Source organism: Leopardus geoffroyi, chromosome X (genome assembly GCF_018350155.1).
Source record: "Leopardus geoffroyi isolate Oge1 chromosome X, O.geoffroyi_Oge1_pat1.0, whole genome shotgun sequence".
Classification (NCBI taxonomy): Eukaryota; Metazoa; Chordata; class Mammalia; order Carnivora; family Felidae; genus Leopardus; species Leopardus geoffroyi.
The window spans coordinates 4,631,777-4,657,704 of NC_059343.1; the positions used below are offsets into that span (position 1 = coordinate 4,631,777).

The window sequence follows — 25,928 nt, forward strand, 5'->3', positions numbered from 1 at the left end:
TCACAAAAGATGGAGATTGTTTCTAAGGGCACAAGAATGCCATCAACTAAACACACAAGGAGCCTAGAGATTACTTCCTGGGAAGTTGGAAATGTTAGAAATGTTCAGTGGTGGAAACACAGACCAGTGGACTCACCTTAACTGGGAGACCCGGCCCACAAGTCCTGTTCCCAGCCCTCCAGAATAATCCTGGTCTGAGAGATTTTGAGGATTTGGGCATGGACATTTTGGGGGACCGTTACTTTTCCTGCTAACCTGGTAAGAGGTAGAAATGGAATGTCAGCTTCGTGAGTCCATGGTCATTGACCTGAGTCCTCTCTCGCTGTGAGAGTAGAGTCGCCCTAGTTCATGACCACCGGGCAGTGCCAGCCGTGTGCCATGCATAATAGTGACCATGTCGTATGTGGTTTTTTCCACCCCATTGTATGCTCTGTTGCTCACAAAATTCTCACTGAATCCATGCAAGTAGAGGACTTTGTTCATCCAAATCACCCGCCCCATGTTGAACGTTGAAGAGTGCGTTGAAATGAGTCTTAAACCAAGCTTTGAAAAGACTTCTTCCTGTTCTCTCTCTCTCTCTCTTATTTTATTTTGACGTTTTAGGGGGAAAAGGAAACAACTGGGAAGGGGGTGTCCGGGTTCCTGGCATTCTTCGGTGGCCGGGAGTGATACAGGCTGGACTAGAGATTGACGAGCCAACAAGCAACATGGACGTGTTTCCGACGGTGGCCACACTGGCGGGGGCTCCGTTGCCTGAGGACAGGTACTGTGACTCAGACGCACGCGCTGTCGTCTCCCTCGCATCCACCAGGCGAGCGCGTTCGGTTTGCCTGCATGACGGCGTGCTGTCTGTCGCCACTGCACTTCTCACCCACATCCCGTTATGGGACTCACTGGCGGGGCCGCTGGTGTAAAAACGCCGTCAACCCCATTATCCCAGTGGGTAATAAACTCCAGGGTGTGGTGCAGTGGCACGGTCCTTGGCTTTCACGAACCGAAGGCTTTGAGCATGCCACTGACCCTGTCTCTCCCGCCGCACCGTCCACGGGCTCTGGGGGTAGCTGGGCAGATGCCTCTTTTACCCCCCCTGCCCCCCATGTTTTTGCTCCCCTACCTTCCTTTGGGTCCCACTCAGCTGCTCTCTGCTGCAGCAGCAAGAGAGGCAGCTGGTTCCACCGTTAACGGCCCTCCCTCCCAGCATGCCTTCAGTTAGCACGTTCTAAATGAAACGTCTTTCTCTTAAATTTAAATACAACTTCCTATGACATTGCCAATGGTTTCTTCTTAAGCGTTATTACCGATCTGAAGAGTTTTAAGGGAAGCACGCTGATTAATTGTTTTCGTTAGTTTGGTGGCAGACCAGGCTCATGTCATGCAGGCGGGCTGCAAATTTTGTTGAAATCCCGCGGCCAGTGGAACCAAGAGGAAACGGGAAACCAGAGAGGGAAGCACAGCTTGGCCCGAGCTGAGTCCCGGGATGGGTTTGCTGATCTCCCATTGCTTTTAAGATTGTGTCACTGTTCACTCTTTCCTTACCATTCTCAACTTTTTTCTTGAGGCGTATCTTCTCCCCCAAACACACGTGTGTGGATGCGCACGCACCACAGGCAGCTTCAGAGAGCTCAGCCCTTCTCAGACTTTGTGTTCTCAACCCCCATGTCCACTCTTGAGTGACTGAGGAACCCAAAGACGTTTTGTGTATGTGCGTTATGCCTATCAACCTTTATCCTATGAGCAATTAAACCTGAAAAAACATTCAACGCACGAGAGCACCCAAGCCACATTCAGTCCGCGGACAGCAGGGATGATGACATCTCCTGCCATGAGTCCACTGGCACAGTCCACTGTGCGCTCCTGGAGGGGCTGTATGTAGCACAAAGGGCACAGAACGTTGGGTGTTCACGCGAAAATAGTTTTGACCTCGTAGACTTCTTGAAAGGATCCCCCAGGGGTGTCTGGGCCACACTCTTGAGAGCACGTGGTGCTGTGCATGACAGCAGGTTGGGTACAAATCTCGGCCTCACGGCTGGGTAAGTGTTTACCTTAGTGGGCCTTGATTCCTCACCTGGAACATGGGTTCAATAACAGCACCAACCTTGCAGGCTCAATGGGAGGACTAAAGTCACAAGAGCATGTCAGTGTTGGCCGTGCTCATTTAATGCGCATCTGGGACCATAGAATCATAAGATTTGAGGGCTAAAGGGGACTTTCAACATCTACTTTGTTCAAATACTCTTTTTCTGCCTCAATGACAGAAAACATGGCAGCAGAAAGTCATAAAAAGTCTTTCCTTATGTGAAGCCAAAAATCTCACTTTCTATCTCATCTACCCACTGGCCCTTTGTTCTGACCCTTGACGTAAAACTTAATCTTTCCTTAACTAGCTCACGCAGAGTGTTCAGGTGATTCCATTAATTACATTTTTCTCTCATGGCTCATAATATTAAAATCAGCATTGCTTTTGCTTTCCCTGTGTCTTTAAATGGGTTCGCATGTAGTTGTGGAAACACAAGGGAAGGAAAAGATCAGAGGCTGAGGAAAATCCGTTAAGGGAAATCTTGCTGCGGGCCCTTCCCTCCCACGCCAATCTGAGGCTCACGGAGGTCAGTCTGTTTTCCTTGTTCGTGCGCGTTGAAGAAGGAGGCAGCCTCCCTCTTCAGCAGGCCCGCAGTATTTGATGTGTGAGCCATCTCACCTATAAGAACTCCTCCACAAGACTGAAGATGCTTTTCATGGATCTCACGGATCCTTTTTGGCCCAAGTCAATGTGACGATACTGTCTCTGGGTTCAGGTTTAAGGCCTGATAAAATGCCACCATAATCCTAGAGACTACTCAGATAAGAAAACTGAAATCCTTCCTGGAAATACAGTTATCACACAATATCTTATTTAAATCACAGTGCAAACCAGGTCCAGAAAACATCCTTATACATCTCTGCCCTGGAGACTTGGAACATCTAACGGTATGATTCTCTCCCCGCGGGGGTGACTCTTTCCCCACCAGGGGCCATTTATCATTGCCTGGAGATATTTTTGATTGTCTTGACCCAGAACTACTGGCATCTAATGGCATCCAGAGGCCAGGGATGCTGCTAAGCATCCTGCGAGATACAAGACGTCTTCCCACAAGGAGGAATAATTCAACCAATTATGTTGGCAGTGCTGAGGTTGACGAAGCCTGTCTGGAGGCTCAATTATTACTCTTTTATGGAAAATATTGTTACAATAGATTAACCTCAGCAAAACGGTTCAATGAAAGCATGTGGGCCACATTCCCATATGGATATCCATCTATAAATGATACACAAATACGTACTCTTGAGAAAACAGCCTTAACTCTCTCCCAGAAAGATTGGTGGAAATCAGCCTCCCCGATTTCTTGCTTGAGCAGTATTAAATTTACATTCCTCAGGAGAATAAACTCACTTCCAGGGTTGAACCCGAGCTGTGTGACGGGAGCTTAACGAGGTGCCCTCACATCTTTCTGGTGTTTTGTTGCAACAGGAGGATTTCTGTTCACAAGACCCCTAGCCTTCAGGTACAACCTTGTCGTTCTCAAGAAGCGTTTTGTGTCTGATAGCTGGCTTTCCTGCCCAATCAGAGCTCAATAGGAGATGAGAACCCTTCAGCGCAGGATTTCTACTTAGGTCAAAAGAGCAGTGGTCAGGGATACACATAAGAGGTTTTCGCTTTGCAAAGTCTCAGCGCTACAGCGAGAATCACTCTCTAATTTGACCCCGTAGTGTGTCTGTATGAGATTCCTGTCCACAGTGAATTTGCCTTCACACATACTTCAGTGATTCATTTGCATTCCACCACACAGGTTTATCAAAAGAACTTTTGGTGGCCATTACCCCAGGCGTATTCTGAAAAATCATTCCCCCCTGTGTCTCCAAATGAGCTGATTCTGGAAATAAATGGAGGACAACCTTTGTGTGTGTGTGTGTGTGTGTGTGTGTGTGTGTGTGTGTGTGTGTGATATAAAGCATAGGCAACAGGGACTTACATAAGAAGAATATAATAATAAAATGCATTAATTCATGAAAATGAAAGCCTTCCCATCAGGACATCTTTGCAAGCAGATAGACTATCACCATAGTAAGCCTGTGACCAAGCTCCTTGTTCACAGATATTGCTGATAAAGAATTGCAACATGCCATAATTGGTGAAGCCTTTGGTAATCATCTAAACTCAGGCCATAGCCCATTCAGCTGGGAGGAAAGAAAACGGGGTGTTGACATCTTTGAGAATTAAGTTTTGTGGGTGAAATATTTAGATCTCCTATCTGTAAATAAAATAAATTTAGATCTTCTAAATAAAATTTAGATCTCCTAAATAATATAAAATAAAATTTGAGTCTGTTCACGTTAGGAAAAGAAATCAGTATTTGAATGAGCAGTATCATTTTTGTCTCATGAAGACCAGGGAAGTGACTTCATTCTCCCATTAAATGTTGCTGCCCAATGGCCAGGCAACTGCGGACGACTATTTCAATAGAGTCCGAAACATAAAACTAGTTCCCCTGTGTTTTGCAGAAAAAGGGGTGAAACTCTTCCTGTACGTACAAATACTCATGATTGGTCTTGCTTTATATTTAAATTAGGCAGTGTGTTCAATGTTTATGAATGGAGGAATTTTTTATATCATGAAAATAACTTCCTGGTTTACTTGGAATTTCCTGTAGTTTATTAAAGGTACACACACTTTCTCCAAAAAAATGTCTCCCTTTACTGTTACTTTCTAGTGAAGAAATCATTTTGTTGTGAATGTCACACAGGTATCTCACCAACATGGCACCCCAAATTAGCCTCTTTGTCAGTCCCCAAAACCTTGTCTGGTCTGTACTCCCCCTTCTGCAAAGCTTTCCCCTTTCCTGTGATCCCTAAATCCTTCTGAGAGCTGGCCAGGCAGAGTTCAGGACATCCAGGCAGAGTCGAGCAGAGTAAAGGACATCCAGGAAAACTCTGTGCTGGTTCACAACTAAGAGAAAGGCCAGCACATCCAGGCAGGGAAGGAAGTCACCGCAACCCAAGGAAAGTTCCCGAAACGCGCTCTTTGCAGTGATGTGACAGTTGTCCCGTGGTATTTAATTTGATGTGACATTCTGAAATCAGCTGCCTGGAAATGAGTGCTTAAAATCATGACGGTCATTGCGGGCCAGGAGCCCATGGAGAGTGTCTCTACCTCACTTTCCAAATTAAAAACAATTTCAAATGAGCACATCTTTCAGAGAATCAAGCGGAGGCTACAAAAGAACTCATCCAATTTCATAGCAGGGACTATCTGTGCACACTTGCTATGAAAACTTGAATTCACCGGCAGAAAAGTCCCAATTAAGAGTCTTCTCAATAGAAAACAGCAATGCTTCGTGTCGCTCTGAGAGTGCCTCGTCCCTGATGCCACGGATCGCGACGTTATGGAAGCATTTCCGCCCGGGCCGCATCAGGGGAAATGTGCTGCCTCTGGGTTATGGCCACGGTTATCGGTGACTCACACATGCTGTTTAAAACAATTCCAAGTGTTTTGATAGCTTCGACACCATTTAAAAGTTGAGCGCAGTGGGGTCACTTCCAATTTTTCACAGCAGAAATGAGCCTCTCTTTGACAGACCATATTTCTGTAGCACTCTTAAACAAACGGTGGCTTTTCACAGTGGCATGATTTATTGCCTGCTTCTAGGGATGAGTACATTAGGTATAGGATGTTAAAAAAAAAATAATAAGGGACGCCTGTGTGGCTCAGTCGGTTGAGCATCCGACTTCGGCTCAGGTCATGATCTCGCAGTTTCTGAGTTCGAGCCCCGCATGGGGCTCTGTGCTGACAGCTGGGAGCCTGGAGCCTGCTTGGGATTCTGCGTCTCCCTCTCTCTGTACCCCTCCCCCACTCATGCTCTGTCTCTCTCTGTCTCAGAAATAAACATTAGAAAAAAATTTTTCATTTAATAATAATGATAAGATCTATCTCTACATCCAAAGAATAAGGGAATAGAGTTAGATGTTGTGCCCTGGGAATGGACTTTTGGTCTCCATTCCGAGGGTTCCGGGAAAGGCCTGCTCTGCACTTGAGGTGGAGGTCTGGGGACAGGATGATGTCCTTCTGTGTCCCCACCCCCTGGTCATTTTCCACCACCAGGAGCTTCTGTTCAGGTGCTGACAGCTACACACCGCGTCTCATCCCTTCCTTTCTTAACACACTGTTCAGGATTGCATATTAGTAAGGACCGAGCCTTTCTCCAAAGGGATTTGGACAGGCCCACGTGCAATCACTGCCATTTCAGGATAGAAATACTATTTCAGAGAGCGTGCTGCTTCTGGATAGAAGCGTCTCTCTACCTTGCTTCTCTCTCCTCCTCCCATGGTGAACGGGAATGCAGGCTTGGGGGCCAAGTCTGCCTTTTGTTCTTATGTTTAACTCACAATAATAGAATATTTTCAGTCCATGGGCTTGCACGGAGCGCGTGATTAATAACGAGGGCTGAGGCCAGAGAAGTGCTAAGCAACGAGACTATAATTACGTTAGGGGTTTTTAGTGACACCAAAATAAGCCACACACAAAGCTCAGGGGATGCAGAGAGCCTCTCAAGAACACTAACCCAAATTATAGAACCAAGGTCGACTTCCAGCTTCTGAATTCCTCCTGATAAGGGATGACAGGGATGGAGTGTTTTTCATCAGAGAAAGATAATCCTCAGCTGAGACCATCTAGCACTTGCAAAGTAGCTCTCTGCACCTTGTTTTTTGTGTTTTTTTGTTTTGTTTTGTTTTTTAATTTTTTTTAACATTTATTCACCTTTGAAAGGCAGAGAGAGACAGAGCGCAAATGGGGGAGGGGCAGAGAGAGAGGGAGACACAGAAACCAAAACAGGCTCCAGGCTCCGAGCCATTAGCACAGAGCCCGACGCGGGGCTTGAACTCACGGACCGCGAGATCATTACCTGAGCCGAAGTCGGCCACTTAACCGACTGAGCCACCCAGGCGCCCCTAAAAACATTTTTTTAATGTTTATTTATTTTGAGAGACAGAAAGAGAACACAAGTGTGGGAGGGGCAGAGAGAGAGGGAGACACAGAATCCAAAGCAGGCTCCAGGCTCCGGGCCATTAGCACAGAGCCCGACGCGGGGCTTGAACTCACGGACCGCGAGATCATGACCTGAGCCGAAGTCGGCCACTTAACCGACTGAGCCACTCAGGCGCCCCTCTGCCCCTTGTTTTGATGGCATGGCCCTAATGGTACCAGTGACTTGAGCTGTTCTAGTGGCTGTTAATGTATGTTTAACTCAAAACAAAACCTTGGGCTTTTTTTCCCCCTTATTTTAAATGCCAAATAATCTTATTTTGCTCCTAACCAATTGTATATCATCAATTGTTTGCAGTCTGGAAAGTTCCCCTTGGTCTGGTTAGATAGTCGTACAAGAGATGTTTGTATCCAGGAACAATGCATCCAAAGGGTATCTAGTATCATCAGCATTATTATTCTCTTAGAGATTAATTCCTTCTGATTTAGAAATGTGCTTCCATTGACTTCTGTCCAAGCCAAGCTGCTCCCATACCTTTTCGTAACACAAATAGTTAGATACCTTTCTTTTCACGAGAGCTGTACTTCGGGAATAAAGCTTCCCGTGTGCCAAGGCAATAGGCAGAAGTTGGGTTTAGGACGAGTAGCGGGGGGAGTGATTGAGAGCATGGCTACCCAGTCAACTGGGTTTCCATCCAGTGGCCGGTCCTAGCTACATGACCTTGGACTTGCACCTTCTGGCCAAGTTGAGTTTCCTCAACTCGTCACCATGGGATGATAATGGTCCCAACTCCTGGTGCAACTTGGAGGAGTCACTGAGTTCATACAAGAGCAGAATTGGCCCCGCTAAGTTGCATATGGTGCCTGACAGGGGTCAGTGAGTGTTCTTTGTGTTGGCTGCTCAGCTATGACCAGGTGACTCCATGGTGCTCTCATTTGCTGGAAGGGCAGCTCAAAAGTTGGGGCGATTTAGCCCGAGGATGATGTGGCCACTCGCCACCTGATGCCTGGCTGGCTTTGTCCCCACAGAATCATTGATGGACGTGACCTGATGCCCCTGCTTCAAGGGAAAACCCAACACTCCGATCACGAGTTTCTCTTCCATTACTGCAACTTCTACTTAAATGCCGTGCGCTGGCATCCTCGGAACAGTGAGTAACACACGTCTTCCCACGCCTCTGCTTGGCTTGCGATCAGGGCCGTGCAAGTCGAAAGGGCAAGAGGGCTTAGCTCTGCAAAGGCCAGGGAATGCCTCAGCACGGTGACTGTGCTTTGTTTCCAGCCTCTGCTCCTCCTGTTTTCTCTTGTTCCCTGGGGTCCCGTCGTTGTGCAGGCACGAGGGTGTGATCCAGACAGTCATTCGTGAGCAGCTCTGACTCTCAGGCAGAGGAAGCCCCAGCTGGCAGCCCTCCATGTCCTCCTGTGAGCTGCCCACCTTCCCGCTCCTTGTGGCTCTGAGTCTCAGCCACCGCAGCCCCCCCTGCTGTGGGTGGCATGTGACTCCTGCTTGCAGCTTCCTCTGCCCGGGAGGACTCTCCTTCTCTGGCCTTCTCAGTGCCCCCCCAAAGCCCCGCTGAAACACGCCCCCCCCCCATGCCTGTCGTCCAGCACTTGGTAGCTTCACGCTCTCGTGCAGAGTGGTATTGAGATGGTCACGCGACAGTCTCTCCAAAGCCTCGGAGGTGGCGGATCATGAGCTGGATTTAGGTCTTTAAAAGCACAGTCCAAATGCTGCGATGTCATTGTGTACGTGCCAAACTGGGTGTCATTTAAAGTGTGCCCTGTACCCGAAATGGGATAGAATTCGGGTTTTCTGACGGCGGTTTTTGAGCTGTGTCTGTAGCAGGTGTGCAAGAGCGGAGCGGTGGTCCTCCGTGCAGGGACGGGCTTCAGCTGTTTCTCCGTGTGTTTAATCTTTGAATCACAGTGATGTTCGCAGCCCTAAGATGCGCGGAGCCTGGAAAGCTGGCGACTGTGCTGGGATTGTACGTGCAGCGGGTGGGTGTTGAGGGCAGGCTACCCGTTTCATCTTCAGAGATGAAGGAAAACTCCCATTTCTCTGTTGTCCCTTGGGTCCTGTCCCTGGAGGCTACACTCTGCGGGGACCTCCCAGCTGACGGCTCATTCCCGAGCTCGGGCGATTTCCAGACTGGTTTTCACCACCACGCACTCTGCACCTGCTCACCCAGCCCGTTTGCCAAATGCTTATTCAAAGAACAGCCTCTTCCTGATTTTTCAAGTCGAAAATTGCAAGCCTTCCCTTAGCCACAGAGACAACACCAGGGTTACCCTTCACAGTGTCTACTGGAAGGCCGGGCCACTTCCTTGCAACGTTTTCTGGAAGATAAGTAAGAGAGAAACACGAGTTTAGGATTCTCGACCTGGGAGGGCTCTGTTTGCCTGTCCCGTCGCCGTGTCCCTGATTCCAAATCTCGGCATGGACACAGGGGCTCTTTTAGATTAAGGGACACGTGGAGGTCTGAGACCTCCGGTGAATGAGAGGTCTACTCCTTCCCACCTCTTGGTATACGGAGCCTGCAAGAAACATAGAGAACGAGGTTTCTGTAAGGAAGCGCCTATCCTGTCCCGAACCTTGGAGAAGTGCATATACGTAGCGCCAGCCCGCGACCCCCACCGCCACCCCCGCCCCCAGCCCCGGGCAGAGACCGGAAGGAACAGATTGGATCAGGGGCTGGAGAAACACTGTGGAGGAGGAAAGACACAAGGGACAGAGAGAGACAGAAAATAGGACGAAGTGAGAAAAACAAGACCCAGATTCTGATAGGCGGCTGGCCCTGGCATGAAATTTGCTGCCCAGACACACGCGGGTGACATTTCCTCCTGTACACTTCCTGAAAGGCTGAACCGATAACAGAGAGCGGGGATCGCGGCGCCCCAGCGCCTGAGGCGTCCGTCCAGCCCAGGGGTGTCCACGCCATAGATTTTATGAGTCCTCTCTCCCTTGCCTCTCAGGTGATACCTGAAACTCAGTAACGACGGTTGTTGTCAGGCACTGTCACACTCGGCTTTGTGGGGCTCGACTCAGTAGTTCACGTGTTTCTCCTGCCGGTATGTTTCAGCACCTACTGTGTGGCATCCGGTGTGCTAGAATGGTATCTGCCAGTGAGCAAAACAGACCAGATTCCTTGCCTGACACCAGGCTGTGTGGCTGGCTCTGTCACAGGCCGCAGTGGTAGAGGCGCGAGAGGAAGGTGGGACTGTCACCCGCACGCAGTTACCTGTCAACTACAGGAAGCAAAGGCAACTGGTGCTAGCTGGGTGGGTCACCTTCCATCAGCTTCCACCAGCTCGGATCTCTTTGGTGGATCATTGTCAGTGATTGCCGTACTCTGTGGTGGGACGAGGCACGTAATTCTTAAAGAAAAGAGGGTTGCAGGGCCGCCTGGGGGGCTCAGTCGGTTGAGCGTCCGACTTGGGCTCAGGGCATGATCTCACAGTTCGTGGGTTCGAGCCCCACTCGGGCTCTGTGCTGACAGCTCAGAGCCTGGAGCCTGCTTCGGGTTCTGTGTCCCCCTCTCTCTCTCTGCCCACCCCCCCTTGCTCTCTCTCTCTCTCTCTGTCTCAAAAATAAATAAACATTTAAGCAATTAAAAAAACCCGTCCCTTGACCTCATTCTGCACCAGGTTGAGACAACTATGCAGAAGGAACTGTATGTAACTAGAGCCTGCTTCAGATTCCGTGTCTCCCTTTCTCTCTCTCCCTCTCTCTCTCTCGCTAATAAATAAATTTTTTTTAATTAAAAAAAAGGGTTGCAGCCTGAGCTCAGAAGACTTTTTAGAGAAGAAAAGAGAAATGTAGGATCAGGATTTAGTCACAGCAGGCCCATGCTGGAGCCAGCTCCTGGTAGGTCGGGAACCTTCCCCACGTGCTGTTAAACTGTTGCTAACGTGAGCTCAGCTGCGCTGGGGGTATTTACACTCGGGGAATTGGTGGGCACAGCAGACCCGGGCTTTCTTCCTCTCTCACAGCTTCCCACTGAGAGCTAGAATTCCATTTCCACCCCTTTGAAACACAAATCCCTTTCAACTGTTAACACGCAATGTCTACTCTATAATTCACTAATTCCATAATTATAATAATTCTGTAATTTAGTTGTCTCAGCAAGTTGAACGACATAATTTAATCATGAGCTAATATCATTACTCCCATTACATTGTAAAAGAACTCACAAAAGCATTATTATCACATGCCTAGCTTTTCTTACTTTAAAATGGGAATTTTGAATTAAAATATACTGTGCAAGGTGTATTAAAAGCCTTGGCTTTAAATTGGGGCATGTGAATGGACGTGAATTAAAAATTCAGTGTAATGGCAGCTTGATTTTATGGATAAAATTTATCTCAGAAAGCAGGAGATCCTTGGCTGAAGCGTTCTGTCACAGATTTGCAAGCTTAAGAATATAGCATACAAACTCCATGTTAATGGCTGAACACCCAGTTCATGTGATGACAGAGAAATGCATGGGATGTGGTCATCCTGAGGCTGAGCAAAAAGGGCCTCACAAATCTAGCTACTGTTTTTTTGTTTTCATTTTGAGAGAGAGAGAGAGAGAGAGAGTGCAAGCTTAAGGGGAGGAGAGAGAGGGGGAGAGAGAAGCCCGAGCAGGGTCTGTGCTCTCAGCCCAGAGCCCAACACAGGGCTCTATGTCATGAACCATGAGATAAGGACCTGAGCTGAGATCAAGAGTCAGACACTTCACCGACTGAGCCACACAAGTGCCCCACGAGCTACCTTTCAGTTCAAGTTTGTTTGAAACTTTTTTTCTGTGATTGAAAAAAAAAAGGCATCTTATAAAGAAATCGCAACAAAACACTGTAGGATAACAGAACTCATTCTAAAATCATGTGTTTGTATCCCACTTTTTAAAAGGTGCCTTCTTTGTGGTGCCTGGGTGGCTCAGTCCGTTGAGCGTCCGACTTCGGCTCAGGTCATGATCTTGCGGGTCGTGAGTTCGAGCCCCGTGTCGGGCTCTGTGCTGACAGCTCAGAGCCCAGAGTCTGCTCTGGCTTCTGCCTCTCCCTCCCTTTCTGTCTCTTTCTTTCTCTCTGCCCCTCCCCCACTAGTGCTCTGTCTCTCAAAAATAAATAAATGTAAAAAAATAAATAAGTAAAAATAAATAAAAAGTACCTTCTTTTCAAAATAGATCAGGAAGCTTTATTTTTTTTCAGTTACGTCATCTTGTTTATTATTATAATTTCTGTAATGAATATGCAGATTTTGTTAACTCCTTTCTGTTCAGCGTGCCTGTGCAAGAGATAAAGTTTAAAGTGAAAATAGCATCACTATGGTGAGTAAAGCCAAATGCTTGCTTTCCTGACTGCCTAAAGTTTTCACACGGTTTAGAAATGCATTTTGTCTCTAAAGTACACCTAAGAAAAGAGAGAATATTCTACACGTGGCTGCTTGTGTCTCGTGGGTTGACGGTTACCCAGTGCAACAAAGCTGTGCTCGGCTTTCGTCTTCGTTAGTCATTCCGTGGGACCCCCTTCCTTGTCTGATTGTCGGCAATGGGATCCGAAGGGTCAGGAAGGAAGGATTAAGGGTTGACACCGTGGGACATGGGCAGCAGTATTTTGCGGAGCAGACCTGTGTGTAGTTGAACTAACCTCCTCGCGCTCGATCAGGAGTCCTGGTGCAAGTGGATGGATACACTGCTACCATTGCAGAGAGATATTTAGGCCTCAGGGGTTCCTTTTCCTCTGTGAATGCCTCCCCTAAATGCCACGTCGCACGAGCTCTGGGCACCAGGAGGGACAGGACGCGAATGCACAGTCCTAACGGCTCAGGCCGACGTGTCCCGGGAGGCACGGACTCCGCTTTGGCAACTAGGGAGAACAAGTGATATAAGAGGATGGAGAAGGCTTTCCTGAAACCGTGAGAGTTTTATTTCATTTATTTTACCTCATTAGCACTCAGACTCTCAGGAACGGGCTGAACATTCCGGCCGTTCGTTTCCTTTAATGGGGAGGGAAAAAAAAAAAAAAAACCTCATAAATGGATTTCATTTTCTTCAACGTAGTCCATTAAACGTGTACTTTGACACGGCACTTTATATTACCTTATATTAGACAGTATTTGGCAGTTTTTAAAACAGACGTCCAGAGGCGCCTGGCTGGCTCAGTTGGTAGAGCGTGTGACTCTTGATCTCGGGGTTGTGAGTTTGAGCCCCGTGTTGGGTGCAGACATCACTTAAAAATAAAATCTTTAGAAAGACATCCACTTTTCTTCTAAAGGTTTCACATGCCTGACCTTAGATTTCATGAATACCGTGGATGAAAAACGTGCCAGCTGTGACTTTGGTTAATTTGTCACAATGCAAACTTACTCCCTTATGGAGACGGAATAAGTCCACATTACATTTTCTTTCTTGAATACCAAAACACAACGTTTAGAATGTTCAAACGCATTCTTGGGTCTCAGCTCAGAAGCTGGCTTGTTCTCATCTTAACCAGACGTCCTGTCTTCTGCCCTTTGCGCCCTGCATACTGGCTTCTGCTATTTTATGGTCTATAGTTTCCTGCATCCCTTTTCTCTGACTTGAGCACGAGGCGAATCTCAGTTCTCTGGGTTTGCCTGCTCGTGTCTAGAAGTTGGTCCTGATTTGGTTCTGTCTGCTGTCGCACCTGGTATTTGCGGCAGGGACATGTTCGTCCTAAGCAAGGCACATCCTGTGTATCAACTATTTGTGTCTTCCTTGGCTGTGCGTCTTCTATACAGAAGTGTTTTGTAGGTGGTTATATACTTTGTCCCCTGCTAGTCTTTTATTCTTCCAATTTGTCACCTTTGTGTGTCTGTGGCCATGATCTGTCTTTTGAGAACATACTTCCTGGAGTGCCTGGGTGGCTCAGTCGGTTGAGCAACCAACTTCGGCTCGGGTCACGATCTCACGGTCTGTGAATTTGAGCCCCGTGTCGGGCTCTGTGCTCACAGCTCAGAGCCTGGAGCCTGCTTCAGATTCTGTGTCTCCCCCTCTCTCTCTGCTTCTCCCCTGCTCGCTCTCTCTCTCTCTCTCTCTCTCTCTCAAAAATAAATAATAAACATTAAAAAAAAATTTTAATGAAAATATACTTCCTAACCATATACCCTGGCATCTCGTCCTTACCTCCTGCTGTCCTACACTGTGCTACACGCTTTGTGTTGGATACTTCTTCTAATCCTTATAATTAAGAGATTTTGATGACATTAGTGTCAGATTTGTCTGGAACAGGAAAGAAAAAGGAACAGTAATGTACATCGGAGGGAATTTCCTCTGTCCATCTCACGAGCGACGAGCAGAGGCGGGTGGTCTATGCGGTCTCAGGATGCAAACTCCACGTTCTCCACCACCATCTGGAGAATGCAACAGCTACGTCTTTGTGGTGAATGACGATAGGGTCCCCCGAGGGGCAGCAGGAAGGAGGAATGGGCGGGAAAGATGAGAGGGAAAGGGTGCAGGCCAGTCTTCTCCCAAGCAAGATGTGGAGAGGCTCCAAAGTAAACCCACTGGCCAGAAGTTGGTCACCTGTCCACACCTGGCTTCCAAGGAGGCTGGGAAGTGGAGGGTTCATTGTGGTGCCCACGCGCCCAGGTAGCACTTTCTGTGTGCAGGAGACTGAAAGACGGGGAGCTGTGTCTCTTCAGGAATTTCTCTCATTAATAGCTGGGGAGACACAAGTGTAGGAAGCCACATGACTGGCATGCAGTAACACAGCTGACAGCAAAGTTGGATTCGTGGCCAACACCGTCTGCTTGTAGGGTCTGCCCCTCTGTGCATGGGAATGAGTTGACCTAAGACATTTCTCTGAACCATCTGGCCATCTCCACGCCTCCAAGTGTGGACCGTTTCTGGGATTCCCCCATGCCATCTTTTTCCCTACGTGTAGCCATCTTCGGGGGCGTTGGCTCTGGTCGTCCCTCACTGGCTCCACACCTGACTCCCACCCTCTCAGCTGCTCTCCTGTCCCTCGGTGGACTTTCCAGAAGGCTCAGGTGACTAGTGTTTGCCATGCTCGTTCCTTAGGACTGCTCGGTGTGTGTTACCAAGATACAGGTATTTGCATCACTCACATATCTGTCTGGCTCTGTGTCATGCTCACGGCTCTCCTATGCACTGCATGATGTCCAGCAGGATGTTCCCGGGGGGGACGGTAGAATGTGCTGGGCCTTCTCTCTGCCCACGCCAGCTTTCGTGATGGCAGTTGGCTTCCTCCCCCTCTCAGTCCTGCTCAGATCATCATCTCATCAGTTAATTTACCCAACACAGGTGAGGGGCCGTCCCTTCCATGAAAGGTGCTAGGTGCCGGGCACGTAAGAGATGGGGGAAATACAGCTGTTGATTTCAGAGAGCGAAGAATGAAGCGAGAGACATGGAGTGTGTCCACGGCTAGCGAATGTGCGGTGAAAACAGGTGAGAGGGACAGAGACACGCTGATCGCATCCGGCTGGGATTCAGACAGGCCCACGGAGAAGAATTGTTGTAGAGCCTTGAAGGATGGGGAGGATTTCAATGTACAGCGGCCAAGAGCAGGGAGGAAGGCATAGCCTGTATGGTGTACTCATTCAGTACTGGGATTTATTTTTCCGTTCCCCAATTTTTTGTTTGTACACCGGAGGCTTAGTCGAGGGGGGTGTTTTGTGTTCTGACAGTCAGCCATCGGTCAGGGGAAGTAGGATTGCTCTAAATCCTGCCTGGATTTGAGGCAGACACTAGTAGCTCCTGGCCTCAGCTGCTTCCTCGTTGGTTGTCCTATTTTCGTGTGGAGTTCTGGTGCAGACAGCTGCAGGAAGCAGGCAGACCTGTAATCCATTACTCCAGTGCTGAGTCATTCAGGGTCTAGGCTACAGTGAACAGGTAGGAGGGAGCCTTGGGGTCAGGAGGATCTCTTTAAGGATCCTCAGTGGGGGAAAAAGTGTCTTAAGACATGTATTGCAGTGAACGGATGTTAAGAGCGGACAGAATCCAGGGTGGTTCTCACTTAGACTGGCTGCCAGTGTATATTCACAGCTCACTCATATGTGGTCTTGACTACAAACCCGGCTGTGTTCTCAGAGCTTATGCACAGGAACAGGTTCTTAACCCGCAAAGCAAGGCCAGGAGGCAGGGACTAGTACTTTCGTAAGCTTACAGAAAGGGAGATGTGGACACGGAGAGGTTCACAGCCATGGCCGGCATCACACAGCTAGGATACCGCGGAGCTAGGACTGGAACCCCAGTGTTGTGTGCAAATGTCAAGAAAAAGGATGGCGGAACTAAAGCAAATCCTACTACACAAGCCACAGAACCAGGAAACACTTCTACTTAAAGTACGCTGTCCGCCCGGGGTGGGGCTCAAACCCAGGACCCCGAGATCAAGAATCACATGCTGTACTGACTGAGCCAGCCAGGCGCACCTGGGAAACGCTTCTGAACTCAGAACAGAGGGTGTCTACACAGGATGCTGGCCCCTGCACCAGACCAACATCTAGTGGGAGCACTCTAACATAACTAAGGCACGTCACCAACATACTAATGTGAAGTGAGATGCACGTGGAAAGCAGATTGGCCTCCGTTAATGCAGAATTAAGCACCTCCTGAATGTAACTGGACAGTGTCCCACTGAATTGCCGTGTGTTCTCGCTATAGAACTTAGTAATTGGTGCCATGGGTCATGGGACCTCTGATATAAATGACTTAAGACCCTGCTGTGGTCAAAATATTTATGTGTTACAAGGTGAGAAAAATCGATCTTTCCTCAGGGGATAGTGGACTCTTAACGATAGAAAAAAAAAAAACATATTTAAAACACCACAACATCTTTCTAGTATATGGAGAAATCCAGCATGAAGTACGCTATCAAAATGATTTTGGAAGACAGGACAAAATATAGCTGTTAGCAATATAACGTGACCCGATGTGCTTCCTATTGTATCACATGCCCGGGATTCGCTCTTTTCCATTGAAAAGACAGCTCTGAAGGTATCGATTCCCAGGTTCCTGGTGAGTAACAGAAAGGCATCTCTGTCTTGTAAGCTTACGTGCAATCATATTAAATCCCACTGCTCTGAGTCGAGCAAATGCAACATGGTCCAAAGAAACAGTACAGAGAATAAGCCGTCTGTCTTTTTACAAAAAGTTTTAAAATCCAGGCTAGAAAATAAAAAGGCATGTATTCTGTACGGCGTACCAAACAAGCAAAAAATCAGAACGATTAATTCTTAATTCTACACCCGTCCGAGCTCGGTAGCCATCCCCCACTGCTCCCGGGCGAGGACGCCCGAGATTTCCTGAGCAGCCTTTGACTCAGTTTTGCAGTTAGCATCTGGGCCGGCGTGACCGAAGGCAGTAATGATGGAATCCGTATGCGCGGCTGTCAAAAGCAAGTGGGAAATAGGGGCCCTTAAAATGAATTTGTTCCAGGAGCCCGCCTCGTCTCGGGGTGTTAAACACAGCGAGACGCGACTCGAATGTCAGATTGGAAACACCCTCCCCGAATCTGCTGCGTTCGTAGCAAGAGCAGGGCGCTTCCCGCCACACCTCTGTCTCCAAACACTCATGGCCCCGCTGACCCCGACCCGGGATGCCTTCTAAGTGGCTGCGGCTGGTGCCGCCGAAAAGGCTTCTAGAGAAAATCCGTCACGCTTCAGAGGACCGGGGGAAAAGAGGAGTTGATGTAGAGAATGTTAAGGAAACCCATGTGAGTTTCAGAACTCCGCCAGAGAGCGTAAGGATGCTCAGAAATGGTCTGCGGCCTCCCGTGTGTGCCTGTCTGCCTGACTCGGCCTTTAAAAGGCAGGTGTGCTGAGCACCTGTGGTTTGGCACAGGTGTGGTCTGCTGCCTCCTGCAGCAAGAACGAGGCCAAAGCTGGAGGTATCCTCGTGTGGAGCAACTCTTTGAGCGGATTCCCTTAGAGCACACGCACATCGCTTGCCCTGTGGGCGCCAGGTCTCCCCCTCCTCCAGGCCGCAGAGAGGCTCCCCTTCCCTTGCACCTGCTTACCTGAGGGCAGGGGTTGCTTGAGGATGACGCGGACACTCGGGACAGTTGTTTTCAGTTCATTCTGTTGGTTTATTTTGTGTTTGGATCGGTGGGTCAGTAAATGCCTAAAAGTCACCGTTGCGACGGTACGTGCAAATTATGAAACAGAATTAATCAAGAGGTCGGTCCTTCACAGTGGGAATGTCTCTGGCTCTCTGGCGGGGGAGGGGGCACATAAAAACACCGTAGTGATCATGGAAAACAAGACGATCTCGTCCTGGGCCTGATTCCAGTTGGTCAGTACCTGCTGATTCTGTCTTTATCTGCTCCCTTCTTCACGCGCAGAAAGCTCTTTCTTTTCACGGCCCTGTCAGAAGACGTTTGGTGAGCCCTCAGCTCCTCAGAATAAACAGACAAGTCTTTCATAACTATTTGTAAATCAGGTTTCTTCCCTAAAAAAGGCAGTCTCTGGGGGTATGATGGAACACTGACTTGATTTCGAAAGAACTTAAATTTTTAAACTGTGTAGCCATCCTACTATAACCATCCTACCGTGGGGTCAATGAATTCTCCTAATTTGGATTTTTTTTAAGTTTATTTATTTTTGAGAGAGAGGGCATGAGCAGGGGGGGACAGAAAGAGAGAGAGAGAGAGAGAGAGAGAGAGAGAGAGAGAGAATCCCAAGCAGGCTCCACACACAGCCCAACGCAGGACTCAAACCCACGAACCTGAGATCATGACCTGAGCCGAAATCGAGAGTCAGACACTTAACTGACTGAGCCACCCAGCCTGGCCCCCCAGGCTCATTTAATTCTTGATTTGATATGCTTAGGTTTTCTCAGAAAGGAGAAAATGAAATGTTAACTGAGGTCTGAACGTGGTTCAGGTTGTTTGTGACAGCTGTGGGTGGGCCCAAGCACAGCCTCCTAATGCGTTGAATGTTGCCCAATGCTCTTGCAGAAAATGCTTAATTGCCTTCCCCCACCCCCGCATCCTTTTTTTTTTTTTAATATTCCTAATGTCATGTGCTTAAAAGTGGGCTTTGAAATTTGTGCTGCTTACCACGTTCATCTCTTTCTTCCCTACTCCCCCCATCTTTAAACCTTGGACGCTATTTACTTAGCTATCCAGTAGACCTTCTAGATGGCCTCTCTGAAACGTTGGTATAGCGTAAGACTAAAGTAGGTGCTGTGTGTGTGTGTGCATGTGTGTGCATTCTGATTACCTGGTTATGATAGATAGACACATGAAACCCTTTATAGTATCTTCCTATATTCCTTTCAAGATTGCAAAGATGGAATGTTACTGTTTTATCAGGAAGGCATTAAAATGCATTTATGAATTCTTCTTGGCTTCACTCATGAATAAGCATTTGCTGTGAGCAATTAAAAAAAAAACCACGCATGTGCCTGTGTGTACGCAAGCACTTTTCTCTCGTGTCCATGTTAGCAGTGAGCCTACCTCTTCTGGAAGGTCCTGTTTTAAACGGAAATACAGGCTGCGGGTTGAAAACGTCAGAGGGCAAGAGGTGGCAGGGCTGGGAGCTTGTCCTCTGTTGGTCAGTGTGTGTTTATTGAGGGCCGGCTGCACAGTTCCGCACGGTAAAGTTTATTAGACCAAAGTGACGGTCCTGGCCGAGTTCTCAGCTCAATTAATAGGCTTTTTTCTTCTCCTGCCTGCACAGCATCGCCTAAGGAATTAGGGATTGGGAAACAGGAAGAGGAGGGAGATAGAGAAGGAGAGATTGGGAGAAAGAAAGAGAGAGGGAGAGAGAGGTTTTTCAGTAGGAAGAAAATGCCATGGTCCCATGTCCATTGGCCTCATAGAAGCTGTCATTCTCTTAATGCTACCTTTTTCTCGCCAGTGGCACCTTCACGCATGTTTTTGCTTTCTTATTCATCTTTCTGGCTATGGCATTCGTTCTTTCGAGGCTTCAGGGTAAGGAATCGAAACAGGTCCGTTTCATCCCTAAGGCTTCTCATGCTGGCAGCATAGTTTCTGTGCACGTTCCCATTCATAGTGAACCTAGAGATGCTTCCCACACCACACCAACCTCTATCCTTGTACACCACAGGCACGTCTATCTGGAAGGCCTTCTTCTTCACGCCCAAGTTCAGCCCCGAGGGCGCCAACGGCTGCTTTTCCACACACGTGTGTTTCTGCCACGGGCATTCTGTCAGCTACCATCAGCCACCGTTGCTGTTTGATATTTCCAAAGACCCCACAGAGAGAAACCCAGTGACGGCAGCGACCGAGCCCCGGTTCCAGGAGGTCCTCGACACCATGCAGCAGGCAGTAGACCGTCACACCAAGACCCTGAAGGCGGTCCCCAATCAGTTGTCACTGGGCAACATTGTCTGGAAGCCGTGGCTTCAGATGTGTTGCTCACCGTCAGGCCTGTCTTGCCAGTGTGACCGAGAAAAACAGGCCAGGAGAGCAAGCCACTAGCTGTACGTCCGGGGTGACCCTGGGCAGCCCCAGCCCTGTGGGAGCCTCGCACTCTGGTGCGTTGGCCGCCATGATTCCCCTAGCCCCCAAAACAAGGGGATAACACTGAAAAAGCAATTAGTAAGTCTTCACATACGCAACTTACAATGAGCAAAGGGCCATGAAGTACATGGCACGAAGTTGCAGTTGGGCTCGTGGAAGGCAATCATTCTCGGTATTATTTAGAACACATATCAAATGCTATTCGTGATAGATGTACTTACATACTCACAGTTCATTTCTTTCCTTGAGCAACCTGAGATACTTAAACTAGGAAGCTAGAAGCTGATCACTTTTGAAGTAAAAGCAGGAGAGGCTCACAGATGGATATGTATCGTTCAACAGACTTTCTGGGAAATCCTTCCTTCAGGAGCAATAATCCCAAAACAAATCTCTCCCGAAGGGATTTCCGTTTTATAATTTATAGTATTATATTTGGGTTTTACTGATTCTTCGGTGAATGGAAATTCTGAAATAAAGGCTACCTCGGGGTGGGGTGGGGGGCGGTGGGGCTGGAGTGAAAGGAATCCATCCCAACGTGATGCAGAATTATTGGCATGGCACGTGGATGATTTGCGGGCAAAGCATTCGTAAGCAATCCATGATCCACACATGATGCTGTGATGTGTTTCGTGGTTGCAGGATTTACTGATGAGACCAGAGGAGTTAATGTAAGCCCTTTTGTTTTGTGTTCTCATGTCCTACGGCTACGAAATCCCTATGCCTCCAGTCCTCAGTGAGACTTACAACTTTGTTCTAATTCTGTTTCTTCTGACATCGATAATTATGGGACAAGGCATCACAAGGCCACACAGGCGATGGACGGACAGTGGCTCGGCTGGAGAAGGGTCCTGAGCGTGAGCCCCCACTGAGGAACGAGTGCATCCGGGTGGACAAGGCTTACATCACTTGTTCAGACAGTATACGTTCTCCAACAGTATCGCGTGGATTCCTTTCCTGGTCCGTGGACAGGAGCTGCCGTCCCTGTGGCTACCCAGTCATGTCTTTTGTGAACGGGTCTCAGCACCGTCTGCTGGCCTCATGTTGGCTCAGTTCCAGGAGAGGACAGCCACATGGGAAGTCTGGAGCCTGCGTGGCTGAGTGGAAAGAATGTGTGCTCTGTCCACGTTCCCACACTGGGCTACACTTCTCTCTACTCGTCCCCCATCAATCACTTCCAAGATCAGCGATAGTGTCCTAGTTCCTCTTGACATGCGTGATTTTAGATTTTGATGTTTGTTTTCTTCCCCTTCAAACCTGCAAGTGAGTTTTCCTCCTCTCCCCAGTTGAGTGGTGCAAAGTTGGAGAGCAAACAGAATTTTCAACTTCTCATGTGGATTTCACACTGCAGAAATTGCCAAAAACCTGTCGTATTACTTTAGGAATCATTAAAGAAAGCACTAGCATGTTAATAACGTGTTAGGATTATTGCTGATGTTACCAGGCAGAAACTACTTAAAACCTCTGTTAGGAACTTAGGTTTTCAGCTGATCATGTTTATTCAAAGTTTAACATACTCCATGCAAGTGGACTTTTAGACAGCGCTTGATGGTGTGGGCATGTATGTTGGAGGATGTAGTAATTTAAAGCACTTTTACACATTATGTGGATACACACTTATGTACAGAGTTGTTCAGTCTGTACAATGTTCGCAGCAAATGAAGGATACATATACCTCTAGAAATAAAATGAGCTGTCACATATTTGCCTCAAAATAAGTTAAATCACCATTACAAATCAGGGTATTTGAAAATCAGGTTTAGTCATAATAACGGTGATTCTTAGATTTCAGACCACTCGCCATCTGAAAGTTTTGCTTGGGATGTACGGCAGGAAATTTGAATTCTTTTGTTCAGGGAACACCAAGCAGGCCTTCTTTACGACCTGGTTTTGTGTTTGTTGGTTTTACAAAGCTGTACGAGCCCACTTGTTTTCAAAGAATCTCAGTGGTATTACGTACCATAAGGTTTGTATGTCCAAACCTTCCTGGATGTTGAAGGTTTCAACAAATTCTTCCGCAACAAAATCACTACATTCGTAGCATTTCATAGACATGCCAAGCTCAGCAAACAGTAACGTGTAGACAGGCATCGTTTTCCAAGGTCAGTGACGCTGTGTGAGAACCAGAATCCCACCCTACGTCGTGAAGGATTCGAGAAGGGAAACAGACATTAGGTTGCCCTGAAGGACACACAGAGGAGAGCAAAGATGTGGGTCTGGTGTCAGGTGTGCCTCTGAAGAATGCCATCTGCTAAAGGATTCTGAGAACCTTGTTCTAATGCCCATGCAAACTTAAAATAAAACTCTCCTTGAAAGAAGTGTGTCGTATGGCTGTTTTCCTGTGTGACTCAATCCAACGGGTACGCGGAGGGCTTTACTCTGCTAAGCAATGGCGGATCCAGGTTTCAAGTCAACAAATATTGATCGTGTCCCAAAGCCTCAGGAAGGGCTCAGAAATACAGAGATGGGTGAGACGTATGGTAGCCCCTCACCTCCAGGACTAGTTAGCCGTCAAGCACGCTGCCTCAGGACTTTGCAGGGGGCGCACGAAAAGAGCCTTAATGTCTTTTAAAATCACAAGGAAAAAGATAAACCCTTGGGGTTGGAGGTCATGTGCACACGTGTAGCAACACGGTGGTGAAATAGAATCTTAGTGTGTTCACATATTTTAGGTTCTTGTGTAACATGCCATTATCTTCTTTTTTTTTTTTTTAATGTTTAGTTATTTTTGAGAGAGAGAGCACAAGCAGGGAGGAGGAAGAGGAGAGAGAGAGAGAGAGAGACAGGGAATCCCGGGCCGACTCTGCACTGTCAGCACAGAGCCCGATGCGAGGCTTGAACCCACAAACCGTGATGTCATGACCTGAGCCGAAACCAAGAATCGGATGCTCAACTGACCGAGCCACCCAGGCGCCCCTCATGTCATTATCTGAAAACCTATTTAAAGTGTTTTTCCTTTATGGGCCCGTGAAAGTCTCAACTAGCCCTGTGCTCAAGTGAAACGCCCTCCTTTCCTCAACACATACGTGGAGCAGAGAATTCTGCGGGGTGTAAATTTTGAAACGGGAAACGTTGGCCTCTCTGGTCTGTCATGGGACTGGATTCCTTCTGAATCCTTTGGAAGACTGAAGCAGAGTCCGGATAAAGCCCTGTGGCAGTAAGAAGGACAAGGAAGATGTGTGTGAACACTGGGTCCAGGGGTGGGGGGAAGGGGGCCTGTCATTTGACCCAGCACTGCTGGGCAAAAACTCAGTTGGGTGCTTAGGGGGAGGTCTGTGTGGACAACACACTTTGTCTGCTGCAGGCTCCAATCTGGATCTCAAGCCTCATTACTCCCCTCGTTAGCCCTCAGAGAATGTGATTTGTGATGTAAATGACCATGTCCCCCTTAAATACAGGCTCCCTCCAGGACAGCTGCAACGGGTCTGAGGGTGGGGCTCTCTCTCACTCTGGTATCACAGACTTCTCTGTTGCCACAGCTCCGTCCGGCGAACATCACTTAATACCATTGTTTTGTTTAGCGGGCTCTCAATATAGCACTCGTAATTTGCCGGGACTTAATATTATGCTAAAGGGGAAGGACATGTCAGCTCTCCTAATTAGGACACTAGCAGCTTGGAAAGTACCCATGAGTTCACACAAAGGAGGCATTGTTCACGTAAGAAGAAAACACCATATCAGAGACCCTCAAATGTTTGCTCTAAAAACGGTCCGACTCATTGGGGCGCCTGGGTGGCTCAGTCGGTTAAGCAGCCGGCTTCGGCTCAGGTCATGATCTCACAGTCCGTGAGTTCGAGCCCCGCGTCGGGCTCTGTGCTGACAGCTCAGAGCCTGGAGCCTGTTTCAGATTCTGTGTCTCCCTCTTTCTCTGACCCTCCCCTGTTCGTGCTCTTTCCCTGTCTCAAAAATAAATTAAAAAAAAAAAAAAACGTTAAAATAAAAAATAAAAACGGGGCTACTCATGAGGTTCAAATGGTCTAAGTGACTTTTCACGATGATTCTGTTTATCTCCCCCGGCGGATTCTTCACGTCTTCATAGAGGCGACTTGCACGATGCTTTCGTATGCTTTTCCCAGTCAGCAAGCCGTCACTGTCATATTGAAGTCGAGGGTATAAGACTGGCCTCACCGATCCTGTGAGCGTCTCAGGTTTCAAACTCTATTACCTGTGGTGGTGATTTTCTACAGGCAGAATTTCCGCTGCATGTGTTTTTCTAAATATGCGCTGTGAGTTGCCTATCAAAATTTATATCGTCTACATTTAACACAGCGTACAAAACTACGTAAAGGTACGAAGACGTGGCCTGTTCCCCAGTGGGCGGGGCGCCTTGGTAACTACATTTGACACAGAAATGTTCTCCTGGTGCAAATGGGACAGTTTTGTATGCGTGGGTACCAGGCAGGGTGACGTTTCCCGTTTCTCTTGTTGTCACGTTGGCACCATGAGACCGACACTCAGGCCTGGCCAGAAAGGTCCCCGCACATCTCTGCTTGTGGCTGCAGACTGCACAACACCCAGGTAAGGTCTCCGACAAGAACCCCATGCAGATACGAGGGCCCGGACCCCTGAGTCACGTCACCCCCCGGGGCAGCTGGAGACAGCTGCCTGGTCCCCCGACAGCTGCAACCCTGACCGAAATCCAACTTTTACCTCGTAAGCCGCTGAGATTCGCAGGTTGTTAGAATCACAGCAGCCAGACTAATTACCTTGAATAACACAGTAGGTGCGATACGCTCTCTAAGCCTGACGTTTTGCGGTAGCTCTTTGGATTGCAAACGATTTTTCTGACTTACTGGGTGCTTGCTTGACATAGAGGTCCCGTGCATTCATTCTTGGCTGTCCGTGTTGTTCTCTTATATTTTAATTTTAACTTTAAAGGTTGTCAGAACACGTCACCTCTTGGATTTTTAAGTGTGCAATGCAGACCTGTTAACTGTTGGTAGCACATTGCACAGCAGACCTCCGGAATCCATCCTGTATGACGGGCACTTTGTACACGCCGATTTGCAACTGCCCATTTTCCTTGTCCCCCAGACCCTGCCCACGTCCATCCTGCTGTTTGCTTCTGGGAGGTGGACTGTTTTAGATGCCTCTTGTAAGTAGAGCTCAGCAGTATCTATGCTTCTGTGACTGACTTAATTCATATGACATAAATTCCCTACAGTTCATCCGTGTTGTTGCATATCATGGGATTCCCTTCCTTTTTAAGATTGAAAGATTATCTTAATAAGGGAATCTTAAAAAGATTCCCTTCCTTTTTAAGGTTATTTATTTGTTTTAAGCTTATTTACTTGAGAGAGAGAAAGTGTGAGCAGGGGAGGGGCAGAGAGAGAAGGAGAGAGAGAATCCCAAGCAGCTCCACACTGTCAGTGCAGAGCCCGATGCGGGACTCGAACTCGTGAACCATGAGATCATGACCTGAGCCGAAACCAAGGGTTGGACGGTTAACTGACGGAGGCACCCAGGCACC

At 48.0% G+C, this 25,928-nt stretch overlaps 1 protein-coding gene across 3 annotated transcripts in view; it reads left to right on the top strand.

Annotated features, from left to right (window-relative positions):
* The window catches only part of STS (steroid sulfatase), a 167,677-nt gene extending 144,901 nt beyond the window's left edge, over positions 1–22,776 (top strand). For all 3 annotated transcript variants that reach the window (XM_045470664.1, XM_045470665.1, XM_045470666.1), the window contains 3 exons: positions 604–763; positions 8,045–8,166; positions 20,046–22,776. In XM_045470664.1, coding sequence (XP_045326620.1) covers positions 604–763; positions 8,045–8,166; positions 20,046–20,419 — 656 coding nt within the window. In that variant the 3' untranslated portion in view covers positions 20,420–22,776. The remainder of the gene's footprint in view (positions 1–603; positions 764–8,044; positions 8,167–20,045) is intronic.
* Positions 22,777–25,928: the final 3,152 nt, after the last annotated feature.